The sequence below is a fragment of the Dermacentor silvarum genome, chromosome 3, assembly GCF_013339745.2.
Source record: "Dermacentor silvarum isolate Dsil-2018 chromosome 3, BIME_Dsil_1.4, whole genome shotgun sequence".
In the NCBI taxonomy this organism is placed as follows: Eukaryota; Metazoa; Arthropoda; class Arachnida; order Ixodida; family Ixodidae; genus Dermacentor; species Dermacentor silvarum.
Window position 1 is genome coordinate 12,488,400 of NC_051156.1, and position 16,907 is coordinate 12,505,306.

The 16,907-nt window shown below is 43.3% G+C and overlaps 1 protein-coding gene across 1 annotated transcript in view; it reads right to left on the reverse strand.

Annotated features, from left to right (window-relative positions):
- Nucleotides 1-11,313, reverse strand: part of LOC119443738 (neprilysin-2) — a 49,444-nt gene extending 38,131 nt beyond the window's left edge. The window contains exon 1 of the mRNA XM_037708443.2: nucleotides 11,116-11,313. Within this exon, the coding sequence (XP_037564371.2) occupies nucleotides 11,116-11,313 (198 nt within the window). The remainder of the gene's footprint in view (nucleotides 1-11,115) is intronic.
- Between the last annotated feature and the right edge of the window lie 5,594 nt (nucleotides 11,314-16,907).

Below are 16,907 nucleotides of genomic sequence, written 5' to 3' on the forward strand. Positions count from 1 at the left end.
GACAAAATCAATTGCAATGACAATGCAAAAGCGGCGGAAGAATTCTATACTGACCTGTACAGTTCCCAGAGCAGCCACGCTACCTTCAATCGAAGTAATGATGAACAGGATAAAGATAATATTTCTATAACTAGTGAGGAAGTTAGAAAAGCATTGCAAGACATAACCTAGGGGAAAAGCTGCTGGAGAAGGTGGAATAACAGTCGATTTAATCAAAGATGGAGGAGATATGCTTGAAAAGCTTGCGGCCATTATATACGCAACACGACTTCAAGTGTACCAGAGAGCTGGAAGAACGCCAAAATTATACTAATCCATAAGAAGGGAGACGTTAAATATTTAAAGAATTATAGGTCCATTAGTTTGCTTTCAGTGTTGTTTAAAATATTCACCAAGATAATTTCCAATAGACTCAGGGAAAGTCTTGACTTCAGTCAACCAAGAGAGCAGGCTGGCTTCAGGAAGGGATATTCTACGATGGATCACATCCATGTCAACAATCAGGAAATCGAGAAATCTGCGGAGTACAATTAACCTCACTATCAGTGTTGTACGGAACGGCGTACCAAGAAACAGCGTTCTTGGAACTAGTTCCTTTTGGGAGGCACCGTTCCGTTAATGGTCGGTCGAACTGTAACGGTGACTTCTTAGGTTTACGAAAGAACGGCAGAGAGAACGGCGTTCCTTCTGTAAGCGTTCCACGGCATTGAACAGACGCACGCACGTACGCAACACATCATGCAGGGCGGATGGGCGACTGCGTGAGGCGTAAAGAACTACCGCTTGCCTGTCACGTGAGTATGGTGCATTTTTTTCGTGACTTCGTTATACTTTTGATGACTAGGCTTCAAGATTGTCACGTGACGCTCCCTCCTGTAGTTTCCTCTATGCCTGCCTGCCGGACGCCAACATCGAGATGTAACTCTTGTTGAGTTCAAGCAAGGGTCTTTAGTAAATTACGAATATGTATTCTGGACATTTTCCCCCACTCATACTGCAATATTGAATCAGTATTCATTAAACGCCTTTGTATTGTTCCCTTCGATGCGGGTTCTTGTGCAAAAAAATTAATTATATCCTCCCAAGAACCATTGTACAATACATTGCTCATTGCCTTAAACTTTTTTTTCGAAATTCACTCGGAAGAGATTACGCAAAATCTTCACTATGGGTATGGAGTATGGTTCATGTGTAACTGCAAAGAAGTGGTTTACTGATATTATTGTCATCCGCTTTCCAGAAATTTGACAATAAATTGGTCTAGACCTCTGTGTCGTTCCAGACGACCGAAAGCAACCTCGAGACTTGTTTGGAAGTCACCGAGATTGTGTGAAAATACCGGGCGCGGCAGCTACATGACAATATACTACACGTAGTTCCATCTTCATCTCAGGGTTTAAACAATGAAATGCAGTTTTTACCACACCTAACATGAGGAGATGATGGAGATAGTATTTTTTTTTTCACGCACATGGAGACGGAGCTTCTGACATCTATCCATGGTATTCAAATTTTAAAAATTGCTTTTTAAGTTCAAGACATAACAGTAGACAATAAAGACACCTTGAAGAGCGACTATGTTCCGTTGTTGTGATCGGGTCTCGGGAGGATACTGGTGCATGTGAGTAAGTTTCTATTTGCAGATCTCAAGCGCAGTATCCTGAATGCGCATTTGAAGACCGAAATGGAAAGTGCCATATGTGTTGCACTTGTAATAGACGAGCACCAATGTTGCAGTTAGACATGTCTGGAATATGTCCGGTGCTCCCTGAAACAATTCGTCGACAAGCGTTTCTTTGGATTCTTTTTATATCCAGATAACGGATCGCCGGCGATGTTCAAATTCGTATAATATACGTAGTTCGATGCGAGTTTTAAATTGCTCACTTTATTTCACCCCAGGATTATGCGACACTGTATTTTAATTCATAAAAATCAAATGTAACGTCAATGTAACGACACGTTCCAATGTTCGAAGTGTAACTGGAACGCGTTCCTTTCGCATTAATGGAACTTGTAACGGAAATTCGTTCCAAGATTGGGAAGGAACGACGAACGAGCTTTCGTTACTGTTTTAGAGGAACGTGTACAACACTGCCTCTCTATATGACTTTCATAGATTATAAAAAGACATTTGATTCAATAGAGATACCAGCAGCCATAGAGGCATTGCATAATCAAGGAGTACAGGAGGCATACGTAAATGTCTTGTCTACAAAGATTCCTCAGATACCTTGGTTCTCCACAAGAAAAGTAGAAAGTTACCTATCAAGAAAGGGGCCAGGCAAGGAGACACAATCTCTCCAATGCTATTCAACGCATGCTTTGAAGTATTCAAGCTCTTAGACTGGGAAGGCTTAAAAGTGAGGATCAACGGTGAACACTTCAGCAACCTTCGGTTTGCAGATGACAGTGTCCTGTTCAGCAACACTATGGACGAATTACAACAATTGATTGAGGATCTTAACCGAGAAAGTGTAAGAGTGGGGTGGAAGATTCATATGCAGGTGACAAAGATAATGTTCAACAGCCCGGCAAAGGAACAAGAATTCAGGTTCACCGGTCAGCCTCTAGAGTGTAAAGCAGTACGTTTGTCTAGGACCCACAGGGGACTCTGACCATGAGAATGAAATTTACAGAAAAATAAAATTGCATTGGAGTGCATACGGCAGGCATTGCCAAATCGTGACTGGGAGCTTACCACTGTCGTTGAAAAGAAAAGTGTACAATTATTGCATCCTATCGGTGCTAACATATGGGGCAGAAACTTGGAGGTTAACAAAGGAGCTCGAGAACGAGTTAAGGACCGCACAAAAAGCGATGGAACGAAAAATGTTAGGTTTAACGTTAAGACACCGGAAGAGAGCGGTGTGGATCCGACAGGAAATGGGGATAACCGATAGTCTAATTGACAATAAGAGAAAGAAAAATGGAGCTCGGCAGGCCATGTAATGCGTAGGGTTGTTAACCGATGGACCATTAGAGTTCCAGAATGGGTACCAAGAGAAGGGGAGCGCAGTCGAGGACAGCAGAGAGCTAAGTGTGGTAACAAAATTAGGAAATTTGCAGTTGGAAATTGGAATCAGCAAGCGCAACACAGGGGTAATAGGAGATCGCAGGGAGAGGCCTTCGTCCTGCAGTGTACATAAAAATTTGCTGCTGCTGCTGCTGATGATGATGACATAATCTATAGGTGTCCAGTCACAATTCAAACAGTCGGAGCCATGCAAAGGGGTAGACAGAGTGGCATCAATAACTTTTAAGGAATTTGTAAAAAAACTAATTGTGTTTTTCGCGCACAAATTCTTATTTGATTATTTTTATACCAGTCTATGACGCTTACTGCGTCGCTTTGAAGCGGAGCAACAGCCCTTTTCCGCTTGCATGTGTCTCAAACAAGCAATGTGCCGTCACATATTGAAAAACAGTGCTCGTGCCAGTTACTTGTCCCAAGTCACACACGTGTAAGTTAAATAACAGCGGTGACAGCACTTAACTCTGCGGCACTACTGTTGTGTTATGTCGCAGCGTGTTGCGTATATCATAGAAGCAGATCATTTGAGATCGATTGGAAAGATATCCATGAAAAAAATGTAGGGAATCTCCCCAAAAGCAATAGTTGAAAGTTTTTCTGCGTAAAATGCGGTGTTTACCTGAGTCAAATGCCTTTGATATATCCTAAAAGAGTCCGTAATAATAATAATGTCTGTAGCGAAGCGTTGGAACTCTGAAGTGGGTCTTGCGGCATTGCAGATGGTAGTGCACGCGATCGAAGCTCCAGGGGCATCGAAGGGGTTTCGGACCGGTTTTGAGGGTACAGCACTCTCCACCAAATTACAAGGGTGTTTTTATTAGACGGCACTTAAAGCAGCGCAAGAGCGACAGTCCAAAAAGCGCAGCACGGACTCTCAGCACGAGCGGCGCTCGAGAGCCGAAGAAAACGACCCACTATAAGGTGCTGGAGCGAACGACCCACTTCTAGGCGCTGGAGCGGACGACCCACTTCAGAGTTCCAACGCTTCGCTACATGTAATAATAAGTCGTTCAATACTCTATTTAATTTGCGCAGGAACAACACTGAGGCTCGAGTACTGGTGCACACGTACAATAAAAAAACAGAACAAATAAAATAAACAACGGGTGAAAAAAGAGTCAGTGCATAATCAAAAAGTGAGAACAAGTGCGCATTTAACGAGAGAACGAATACATTAAACATAAAAGGAAAATTATGAAAAGAGCACTTTGTACACAGCAAAACGCGGGCCCCTCACAACCATCTTCAATTACGCCCTGCCGCTCTTACACACGGGAAGGACGTATCCGTTGAGAGATAAATTATGCCGGCCATGCAATTTTTCTTACCTAGGCAGAATGTAAGAAATAAAACCAAAGGCCACAACGGAACAAGAAAGAGCATGTTTGCAGCTCCCGAAGAAACACGAGGGCGCACATTCCTCGCCGGAAACGTTTAATTGCGACAATAAATGGATGACCGTCTGTTACGTCTAAGGCGACAGTCCGCTTCGCAATGCATACTTTTGAGAAGGGCCACATTTGCGACTGCAAAACTTATCTCCTCGCAGAGCGCACCTTTCACGCACTTTCGTTAAATTGATTTAATTGCTAGAGCATTGAAACGTTCGTCGGCTAGACAGTGTGAAAAAGCGGCGCTTTTTAGGCAAGTTCAACAACGTGGCAGAAGCTGTCCCACATTATATGGAATATATACTGCGCATCACGGGAGATATTTCCGAGCATGTACCAAGTAACTGCGAATGAACATATATATTTTTTAAACAGCAAGTAGGACCCTCCTCGAACGTCACTCTACGATGGCTGAATCAAATGTACCCATGGGACGTACTTGTCAGATTTTAGGCTTATAAGGACAGTAAAGGAGCCAATAAATCGACCAGTATTTGTAAATTACGTTTCTACAGTACAAAAAGGCTACTGTTATCGTGATAAGAGGCCAAGTATGCCAGAAAAGAATCAGAGACAAAAGAAAGGTGGCTACGCCGCCTTGGAGTCCCCGCACCAGCTCGCTGTGACGTCATGTGTATTGATGACGTCAGATTTAGTGCAGCGTCTTTTTAACGGTAAAAAAGAACCCGACTTTTGCTTTAAGGGCGGAAGGTGAGATGAGCTCGTGAAGCTCACAACTGCAAAATAAGACGAGTGACGAGTACAACTCGTCTAGGGAGTTTTGTTTTTCTTGCTCCGTGCTCCTTACAGATGGCGAGCGTTTATTTTCTGTTTGTTGTGCTTGCTGTAAACAACATCAGACGGCGCAAAGAGCTTTTTAAGAGTAAGGTGACAAAGTTGGAGCACAGGTTGCACCAATCGATGTTGACGTGGTGCATAGCGTGCCCACAAAGGAGAAAGAAAAAAAGAGACCATAGCCGTTAGATGTGTTTGCAGAGAAACACGGGGCAAAGTGCTCCAAGCAGCAAAAAAGAAAAGGTTTTCCGCCAATGAAATCGGGTTTGCTCACAAAAGTCCAGTGTACGTCAACGAGCATCGTTGTCCAGAGTACAAAGTGTTGCTTGGCATTACTATCGCCAGAAAGAAAGAAAAGGGCTGGAAGTTTGTGTGGGTTTCCCAGTCCAAAATACTAGCTATGAAAGCGGAAAATGCTGGCGTAGTTCCCATAGCTTCTAGTGCAGTCCTCTCCAACCTGTTAATTTGATTTGTTACATTGACTGCGACAAACTGCGTGCTCATGGACACTGTTATGGCCGATACGAATAAACATGACAGCTCCACGACGCTACGCCTTTTGCACTGCAACGTAAGAAGCTTAAACCAAAGTTATGACGAAATGATAGCGCTTATTAGTCGACAAAGCGTGAAATATGATGGTATAGCACTATCCGAGACATGGCTAAAATATGGTGAATTGATAAACATTTGTGGCTGCCAGTTTGTATCCCTTCCAAGGAAGTCAAGCTCCCGAGGCGGCGGCTCATAGGTATCTTCCTAGGTATAAAAAAGGTGTTTGATTCAGTGAACCATAACATTTTGCTGTACAAGTTCGAACGCAATAGATTTAGAGGGATGGCTTCAAAATTTTTTCGCAGCTATTTGACTCAGCGAACTCAGTTCGTACAAATATTTGGCTCTATATATCATCCCGTCTCATATTTAAAAAAATTTAATATTTACGAAAACAAGTTTAGGAGAACTAGAGGTGTTGTTCGTAGAGATGCAAAATAACGTTATATTAGTGTCGCTTCTAGGCGACCAGATGGTAACATACAGCCATTTTTAGAAAAAATAGAACGCACTCAGCAACATTTTACAAGTGAAGAAAAACAAGTCATTTTATGCGGTGATTTTAATAAACAGACAGGCAAACAGTCAAGCGCAGAGTATCAGCACTTAGAGTTGAGTTAGGGCTTTAGAAATCAAATTTTAGCACCCGACAAGAGTTACACCAACGTCATCTACAACAATTGAGCACATTTTGTCAAACATTCATAGTGAATGCATTACTGCAGGTGTAATAACAGAAAACGTTTCGGACTATTTTCCAATTTTTATTTATGTTTCTAGCGCTCATCTACAGGCAGAAAAACAAACCACCTCTCACCCGCTGAGGATAGATTACGAAAAAGTAGAAGAGCAATTCAAGAAACAAAATTTTTAGGCCCCAGCGGTACAGATGTTAACGCAGCCTACGCAAACTTTGCATCATTACTACAAGCAAGATGCATAAAAGTACAGCACAAATCTCGCAGAGCAGCGTACCATTCCGCACCAATTTGTCCTTGGATGAACAAGGCAATACTTAAAGTGATTAGATTACGAGAACACTTGCTGACTAAAATGAAGCAAAATAAAGATAACGGCAATCATAAGGAACTGTACAGAAACACACGCAATCTATGGTTATCGATGATGAGAAAATGCAAAAAAATAGTACAGTAACCTTATCGTGAAAGTTAATGGTAATAGAAAGAACATTTGGCGTGTAATAAAGGCAGTCACCAAACCGGAACCGCAACAATTTCTTTTACCTGACTTAAATGTTATCGGTTGTAATGAAAGGGAACTTGCAGAACTATTTTGTGATTATTTCGTAACCATAAGAAAAGAGTTGGCAACCTTTGCAATAGGAGAATATGACTCACCTTTCCCTACTATTCACAATAATACTTTCGTTTTTCGAGAAGTTACACAAGCTGAAAACAATGCAGCAGCACGTCAGATGCCATCCAACAAGACCATGGGTCATGATGGAACACCATTTAAGATACTGAAGGACAACATTTAAACCTTATACAAACCTCTTGCAGTAATTTTCAACCAGTCATTCGTGACAGGTGTGTACCCCGAGCAGCTTAAGATAGGGAGGGTGACACCAATACACTAATACAATGTCCCGACAGCATAGCAAATTACCGTCCCATAACAATTTTATCATGCGTGAGCACTCTTTTTGAGAAACTGGTAGCCATAAGAATGATTGACTTTATTACAAAATACAGTATCCTAACTCCGAATCAACATGGCTTTAGAAATGAATACTGCACGGCTACAGCAGTAACTTTTGTGGCAGAAACAGTAAACCGTGCTTTAAACCATAACCACATCATCATAGGTATCTTCCTAGGTATAAAAAAGGTGTTTCATTCAGTGAACCATAACATTTTGCTGTACAAGTTCGAACGCAATAGATTTAGAGGGATGGCTTCAAAATTTTTTCGCAGCTATTTGACTAGTTTAAATGGGAGTACCCCAAGGTTCAGTACTTTGACTGATCTTGTTTTCCCTCTTTGTCAATGATTACCCTCTCTTCTTGACCCACACGCAAGCAGCTCTGTATGCAGATGACACTGCCTTACTTATAGCACACCGCTTTCTTCAGGAAGCAGAATTACTCGCTGATAATGAACTAGAAGTAACTTCTCAATTGTTTAAACGAAACAAATTACTGCTTAATACAAAGAAAACTAAGTACGTTGTTTCCGCCTAACCGAAAAGTGGTGCCTGAAACATGCCAGCTGTACATTGGAGGAAATGCTATTGAGAAGCTAAAAGCACATACTTACCTTGGCGTGACTCTCGACTCATCATTCTATTGGGCAACTCATATTGATCATCTTTGCAAAAAATGTGGTTGATCCCTCTTATATAGGAATCGGTATAGAACACGAAAGTGAAACGTGTCTTCACAGAAGTAGTGTAATGTTTATTGCACATTGATATATAATGTCTATTGGTGTTTTGTGGCTAAAGCGCCCTTAGGCGTTGATGCACCCACGCTGACGCCTGGTGGCACGTCTCCTCCATCACGACTACCAACGTCGATGACCATGAGCAACCGTCGTGCATATGGAAGCTGCACTACGCTGCACACGCTAGCACAACGCGAAAGACGAAGCACGTAACTGACACACTAATACAACGCGCAAGACAAAGCACGTAACTGAATCGTCACCGAGTCAAATCAGCGCGTACAGCGCGTCGTAATTGCAGCCTCCGCGATCAACTTCAGAAACATTTTCAGAGCTAATTGCGGAGGCCACGCTCCGCTGTGCTGAGTACGGTGAACGCACTACCAACGCCACCTAGGTGGCGTTGGTAGTGCTTCTTGATGCCAGCGTCCCTTCGAATGCTGGCATCGAGGCGTCGCAGTGCTGAGACCACCGAAGCGTTCACTGTCGGTGCGCGTAAGTGTCATAATGCAGTACTTCTCTTTTCTGCTCGTAGGCGGCGGCACCGCCCCGAGCAAGAGCGCGGGTACACGGAGGAGTGTTAGATATATAAGGCGCGTCTGTGTAGCTCTCTGCAAATGCGTTTGTGGCGCAATGGGTTAAACGCTCGGCGATCTATCGTCGCGGACCGAGAGGTCGTGGGTTCGATTTCCAAATTTTGCATGTTTATGGAACTTTTTCTTCTGGTTTCTTTCTTTGTATTATGTTCTATGACGTATTTCCGTGACGGAAATACGTCAGTGAAGTCTTGGTGGACCCCGGCATAAAACACTTTCGTGTTAAAAAACTAAGCTTTGGATGCTTCAGGGTATTTAAGGCTCGAAAATATTCCAATTTACAGACACTCCGTATATTATATTTTAAAGTATTTCACTCTCACCCAACATACTGCATAGAATCATGGGGCTACACGCATGCTTTGAATTGTTCGGTGGTTAGCATCTTGCAAAAAAGAGCTGTACGAACCATCGCATCAGCTCCCAAGAACGCATCATCCACAGAGCTTTTCAGAAACCTCAACATAATGTCATTTAATGTCGTTAGGCAATATAAAAGTGCTACATTACTACACAAAATAATTTACAAGAGCGTACCCTATCATTCATCAGTTTGAGTAAAACCTAGGTGTAACACTCGACAGGTGGAACCAAAAAGAATCTTAATCTGCCGGTAGTCCACAATGTTTACGGCCGTCGAACAATATCCTTTGTTGGCGCAAAAATTTGGAACAATATACCTAGCTTGATAAAATGTGTGCCAAATATTGCGCTGTCGCTCAAGAGACTTTCGTTCGGGGAGCTACCAGTCACCATAATAATATTGTACTCGCAAACTACTGCTGATATTGTGCACATGCCGCATTGATGCTGCAATTTTCATGTTAACATTGTACTTGCTAAATTATGCTGTACTTACACAACCTTTTTGTAATAGATCCTAACTAGCCATATCGGCTATGGATGCTGTCACAATCATTTTAGTGCAATAAAACATTCTTCTTCTATTGAGCTTGGGAGCACAGACTCGCTTGTGTAGTGAAAGCCCACCTCCATTCTGCAGCGTGAGATAACTATTTTTGCTAGTAAACTTCACATTTGTGAGAAAAAAATTTGCGCGGCCTTGCTTTATTATCATTCGAATCCCTCACACGTAAACAAAAAATGTCGGTTTTCTTGCAAATTCTTAAAATTTTTGTACCCTCCTTAAGGAGAGATGCTACTCGGAAAATCTTTTCCTTAAATATTCTTGACAGCTCAATAAAACCTTCACCATTTACAGAGCGAGCGCTCCGCTTTTAAATCTGCTTTTAGTTTTTGATGGGTCATTTGGTTTGTTTTGCACACCATGCATTTGTAAAAACAATGCATTTTTTGTCAAGCTTAGGCGATAACAGTGAGCACAAGAAAACAATAAAAAATAGCTCATATTTTCTCCCATAAATAGTATAATTCAATAAAGCAATAAATATAGTGCAACACTTGTGTTTTAGTCTACAAAAAAAATCCAATGACGAGTTTTAGTTTTACCATTCTCAACGAAGAATCTTTAGAAAGTATCTTACTGAAAATGTTTGTGGAAAGCTCTGAAAGTTATTCTTCGAATTCAGGACGTGGTAAAGCATAAGCATGCCAAGTTTCATTATGATCAGACAGCATCAAGTACACAAATTTTAGTGCACAAACTCTAAAAATGCTACAAATTGAACTGGGAAAAACACGTTTGAAAGTTTAAAGAACATGTCATGACGCTAGATTTCGGCGGGGAAATGATTTTATTTCCGTACTTTCCGCAAGAATGCGGCGCTGCCGATGTGGGCTCTGGGAGAAGAAGGTTAGGCCTACATCCCCACGAAAATTCAAGAGGAAGCAACGCGGCGGAGCGAAAGTCCGCGTGTGCGAATTTCGGATAAATTCGCACGTTCACGAGCCACGGCGAGTGCGTCTTGCATTTTTTGCTAACTTCTAGTTGATTCTCAGCTTTGATATTTAATACATAGAAGAGGAGGTTTAAAGGAATACAAAACAACAAAACACAAATTTTTTTATTTGATTTTTTTGTTATTTTTTTATTTTTGATTTTTTTTAGTACACAGTTGCGGTTTTTGGACTCGTCTCTCCTCTTCAAGTGCTACATTCTAAAAGAGCCAAAGGATTCAACCTATAGCAAGTTTCAAGAACTCACACTGCGTCACAATGGCCAAACTTAAAATAAAAAGTACTTCGAATTCCCTGGCGTCGCACTGACGTCCTTTTGGCACAAGAAATATATAAAAAGCTACATGGATCTTAACTTTTTCTTCGAATAATCTAACTATTAGAGTAAAAGCAACGAAAGTAACCTTTTGAACAAGTAGTTTATCGGTGCAAACAGAATTGTAGTGTTTCTCGGCACTCACTTCGCCATTCTTTTTTGCCGAGTCGATGCCCGCATCGGCGCTGAAGCGAAGCTGGGTACACATCACCACGATCACGATCAGCAGGATCAGGGTCAAGGGTCCCAGCAGAGGGAGTGAACAGAGATCGCGCCACGAGAAGCGCCGCTGGGACATCGGACGTCGATGGGCTTCGGCTAATGGAGCTGGGTGGTTCCTCATGGCTTGGGCGCGGAGTGGTCTCGCTGGCGGCTCTTCGACGGCTAGGCAGCGCGGCAGTACAGGCGGCGCGTGAAACTTCTTTTTCCACTTTGCCACTGCCGCCGCTGTTGTTGTTGAAGAAGTAGAGTCTAGACGCTAGTGGCACATACCCACTCTGGCAGATTGCCCAAGAATCGGGTAGTTCAGTATAAAATAGGAAAGAATGAATGTACCACAATCATAACAAAATTTCAGAGCAGGTAGACGAGAATTCAGAGAGTGTAGGTATTTGAATATTTTTGTTTGTATTTTTACTGCATTATTTTTTGTTTTTGACTCCACTCCTTTCTGTAACGCCTTCGGGCCTTGAAAGTATGTGAAATAAATAAATAAATAAATAAATAATAAATAAATAAATAAATAAATAATAAATAAATAAATAAATAAATAAATAAATAAATAAATAAAAGTAGGTAACAATTTGACCAAAATCAAGACATAAATGAAAGCGAAAATACAGCTAATGAAAGTAAATTTTGTAGAATGATGTTGAAACGTCAAATTCTGACAGTCTAAATCTCATTGACTCTGCAACAAAAACCTGGATGGCATCGCCAACCTTCCTGAGCCAAGGGTCGAGGCCTCTAAAGATGGTAAACTTGGAGCATTTAATTTAATCTAAAAAACGCTACGGTGCCTTTATGGTTTTCTTATCGCAAATTAAAAATCCTTTGACAATCAATGACAAAATGACACATTGTTTCATGTTCCCTACAAAAGGAGCAGTTTGGTGAGGGTACCATACCAGCTATGGGTATAGGTAAAAAATTGAAAGTGCAATTCAGGTGTTCGCGTTTGACAGAGTTTACTGTTGCAATGATGTGACAAGTGCTCCAAATCTCACGAGTTTGTTTGCGACGGGGTGCAAAATCACGCAGCATAATTTTTCTCCCACATCTAGCCTGTAGATGAAAGCTGATGCCAATTGGATTTGAACAGGCAGGCCATTCCGCGGCGCATTCGACAAGAAATCTGCCATTTTGTTCAGAAATAGGCCCTGAAGCCATGGCACCCACACTAATCTAATCAAATCTAAATGAGGGCTCACCAATGACTTGAAACCTCGCAAAACCTAGAAATCAGCAAAAGCAGCGAGGGAAGAAGACAAAGACAGAGAATCCGTCACGACCACGGCGAAACGTATTGATGTGTTTAATTTACCGTAGGCTTGAACTATTCGCCGCGAGATTGAACTTAGGTGGCAGCACGGTCACCGTGTTAGTGTTGAGATGCAATCGACCTATTGAAACGTGCACGGTGACGTACCGCTGTGAACGATTTGGCCCGATTTTCTGGTATTGGAACGCCGCTGACTGCTGTGAACTGATCTTATATATATCCTCAATGGCACATTTTTGCATGAAATGCGTAGAACGTTTCTATTTAGTCGGAAGAATCGCCAACTGCCATTCAACGGCGACTGGCACTCAGTCCCATAGGCTCCGTTTGCTGGCTTTCCTGGGCTTTTAGTGTATGTTTCGCTTGTGTTCCACATACTTTGGCAATGTTGTTGCGCAATTTAATTATACCTCATCCTCTGCAAATCTTGCACAGGTTTAAAATAGTATGTATTCCGGTTTAACGAAGGTAAAGCAGGAAGTTAACGTGCACTCCGCATCAGTGTTGCCAGGTTCGACGAGGCGGCGTAGCCAAACGCTAGAGAAGTTGTAGCCCAAATGTAGCCAAAGAGAAAAAAAGTGCAAAATATTTCGTAGCCAAATATAGCCATTTTTATTTGTAATTTTATTTGTGTATATATTTTCACATTCGACTACGGCGGTCCTTTTTTGCACAACCCGTCCTAACAAAATATCCGTGCCGCCGTGACGGTCGGCCCTTTACATCAACAACAGCAACATCATGCTTGCACAGAACACTTTTTCGTTGGCCCCGGAAGCTCTTAAGTTCCAGCGAATTGCTGCAGAGGGCTAATCAGTGCTTTTATTTTATGACAGATAGTACTAAGTTATTATTTTTAGTTATTTACAGTAATATTAACTACGAACTCTGCTTTTTAGGTGTCGTGAACACAAAATAATGTTCAGCGTCATCGATCTCTCACGTTATCTCTGCCTACGGCGTAGAATTTCAGCTTTCCAGCGATCTGCAACGATGACGTGCTCACGGTTTTTGATGAGCTAAAACAAGTCTTTCGCGCTATGATATCTCGCGTTATTTGTCTCATCATCCTACCTTGTTTTCTCGTTTTTCTTGTTTTTTTAATTATCTTGGCCCGGATTAGCTGGGACACACACTACCTATATAGTGTCAATTTACATCAACCTGGCCGCCATCTAAGGTCTCTAGCACGCCAATAACATGCATTAAGAAAAGGGACAGGCAACGGATGCCACTCACTATCTGAATCGGTGTAAGCGGAGCTTCAAAAGATTACTGCGCAAACCCACTAGTGTAAGAAGGGCGCAGTCGTTTTCGGCGACGAGCACGTCCCGAACTAACTCGCTCGAAATGGTAAAAGCCGCGACGACGCACCAAGAGCAATGGTAAACAACAAATTGATAACAGTGGTAATGCTGTGAAAACTGGTTACTCTCAAAAAGCAAACCGTGTTGGTGGCTTATAAAGCTTTAGAATAGGGACCCCTAAAGTTTGGGGCCCCAAAGAGCTTTGCGGGTGTTAGCGTTGGGGCATGCAGGAATGAAGAGTTTTGGAATAAGCGTTTCGCGTTTGCGGATAGTGTGTAGCGTTTTCAGCGTCACTACGGCGTCAAAGAAAATCTGTTATAAATATTAAAATAAAACATACCATTTTATGATAAGACAACTAATTTAGATTTTCTTGTTATTGCCTTTAATTATAATTTAGAACTTATTCTATTAGCAGCAGGCAACTTGTTGCGCGTAGTTTTGAGTTACCAAATTTACGCACCTTAACCCAGCCAAGTCAATCCGTGATAGGCCTACGAGCCATGAAATCGACAATTGAATTCGTAATCAGCGGCGTATAATGAATCAATCTTCATTACACATGTTAGTTGAGAGAAAGCGATAACCGCAATCACTTGTAGCTTACGAACTTCACGCGTTACGACCGATCAAGCCCAGTTTTGTGCTAGGTTAGAGCCGCCGCTTCGATGGGCGCCGCCATGTTTGTTGACGAAAGCTTTTGGGGTAGCTATTGGGGCTCCCGCTAAATCGATGAAATAGCGTGCCCGACGCAAAACCCAAACACAGCTTCCGTCTTGCGCATGCGCAGTGGCTTCGATGTTATTTCTTTGGGACTCCAATACGTTCGAGGCCCCTATTCTAGAACTCTAATAATTGCTGGGGTTTTACGTGCCGAAACCACGATATGATTGGGAGGCATGACGCAGGGGGGGACTCCGGATTAATTTTGGCCCCCTCGGGTTCTTTAACGTGCACCTAAGTACACGGGTGTTCCTGCATTTCACCTTGATCGAAATGCGGCCGCCGTGGCCGGGAATCAAACCCGCGTCACCGAGCCAGCAGCACGATACCTCACAAGCTAAGCTAACACGGTGAGTGAAGTTCATGTGAAGTGGTGCACTGATGTCATCGTGGCAAACATGTTTCGATATTGGCAGAATGAGTATCTGCATCCACGACGTTACGGGCAAACCATCTAGAAGTATAAGCACCACAACCCACCTTTGGCTGGGGGTCTTGCTCACATTCTTCTTTAACGTTCTCGCATAATTGGTCCACTTCCCCGTGTTTGGATTCTCCTCCCTGAGGAGGATGCGACCTTACGTCCAACCTATCGAAATGAATCTCAAATCTAAGCACGAAGAAAAGTTCATCTAGCAGGAAAAGGAAAATGACAGTAAAGCTTCGCGCCAGAAACGTGGAGTAGGTCGAAAGCTGTGCCCGGCGCGATACTTCATCCGGAAGACATGGCCATGAACACACTGGAGCGTGTCATCCACCCGTGCTTCCCTTCTTTCATATCGGTGCCGTGATCGCCTGACGGCCCCGACCCTATGTTATTGCTCTCCCTTCCTGAGCATAGCCATGTTAGTACAGTGTACTGTGAAAAACCCACTACTCCCAGGTTCATTCCGATGCCCAGGGATCCGGTGCCTAAGGGTCAAGCAGGGTGTAAGTTTAAGTGCATTAAAGATCAAACCCACCGGCTCCGACAACAACACAGAGAGGGAAGCAAAGGCTGGGCGGGGTCATTTCGCGCGCGCACACACGCACAGCCACGCGGCCGGCTCAGCTAGCTAAAACACAGCCTTCGAGATTTGCTTCTAACCGATCAGAACCACCTCTGGAGCGTGGATTAGGGCGCCACTTATAGCCCAAACACAGCTAAGTCGACGATTTTCAGTAGCCCAAATATAGCTACATAGCCAACTCGTACAAGTCGACGCCAAAAAATTTTTCCCGTAGCCCAATTTGGCTATATATAGCCAAACCTGGCAACACTGCTCCACATTAGAGCACTGCACGGGCCTGGCCCAGGCCCGTTTTTACGTTGGGCTGCCCGCCCGAGCCCGATCAAAAGGCTTATAGCGAGTCCCGGGCCCGGCCAGGGCCCGGAAATAATGTACGTTACCCGCCCGGCCCAGCCCGCCACCAAAGGCTTTCCCTAAGGCCCGAGCCCAGCCCGAGCCCGGACAAAATCCGGCCCAAACCCGGCCCGAGACCGAAAAAACGCATAACCTTTCACTCGGCCGGCCAACGCTTGAAACAGCGAAGCTGGGAGATCGTAGCCCAGCATTTTTCGGAAGTGCGCGCAAACTTTTCATCTTATTACTCATAATGGTGATAATCTATTTTCACGTGTCTCCGACTTACGGCCGTCACTGCACGTTGCATAACGAAGCTTACAACACCGACACCGTGTGAATGCGTCCTTGAATGCGTCTCTCTCTCTCGCTCTCATAGCGCGCAAAACCTCTTCACCTCGCAGAGCACGAGCGTGCGAACGCGCCAGCTGTGGACGAAGACGACGACGCTCGAACACTATCATATGGTTCGCATAAATGCATGCTCTGCGAGCGTGGCTGTATAGCCTAGTGGTTACGACACTCGCCTTGGGGCCGGGGGTACGCGGGCTCGAATCCCGCCTCGGCGAGAAAGTTTATTTCCTGATTTCTTGATAGTTTCTTGATACGAACCACGAACAACAAATTACGGCTGGCTTTAAACAGCTTCGCTGTTAAAAAGTTTGCACTCGGTCGTGCAAAGCTTAGGCATAGCGAAACTCTCGATCCTCAAGTCTTACTGGGGAGAAGACGAAGAAGAAGTAGTCTCTCGGTGTCTTCGTGGTCGACTGTTGATTACACCTCTAATAGTGATCGCCTTCCGCTGTTCTTTGAAATAGTCCGCTCTATTACAACAATGGATGAACAAGCTCGAACGTTCGTAAACTAGAGTACCTTTGAGCAGTCCTTGCGATCTGCCATTTCGTCCCTTTCTCAGGCGTTCAATGAAGAAAAGGCGAAGATTATTTGCTCAGCCCTCGAAAAATCTAACAAGCAGTCGGAATTGAGAATTCGATCTAATAATGGTCACTCTTACAACCCTTGGTGGAATACTGACTGTTCACGCGAATATAAAAGAAGTAAA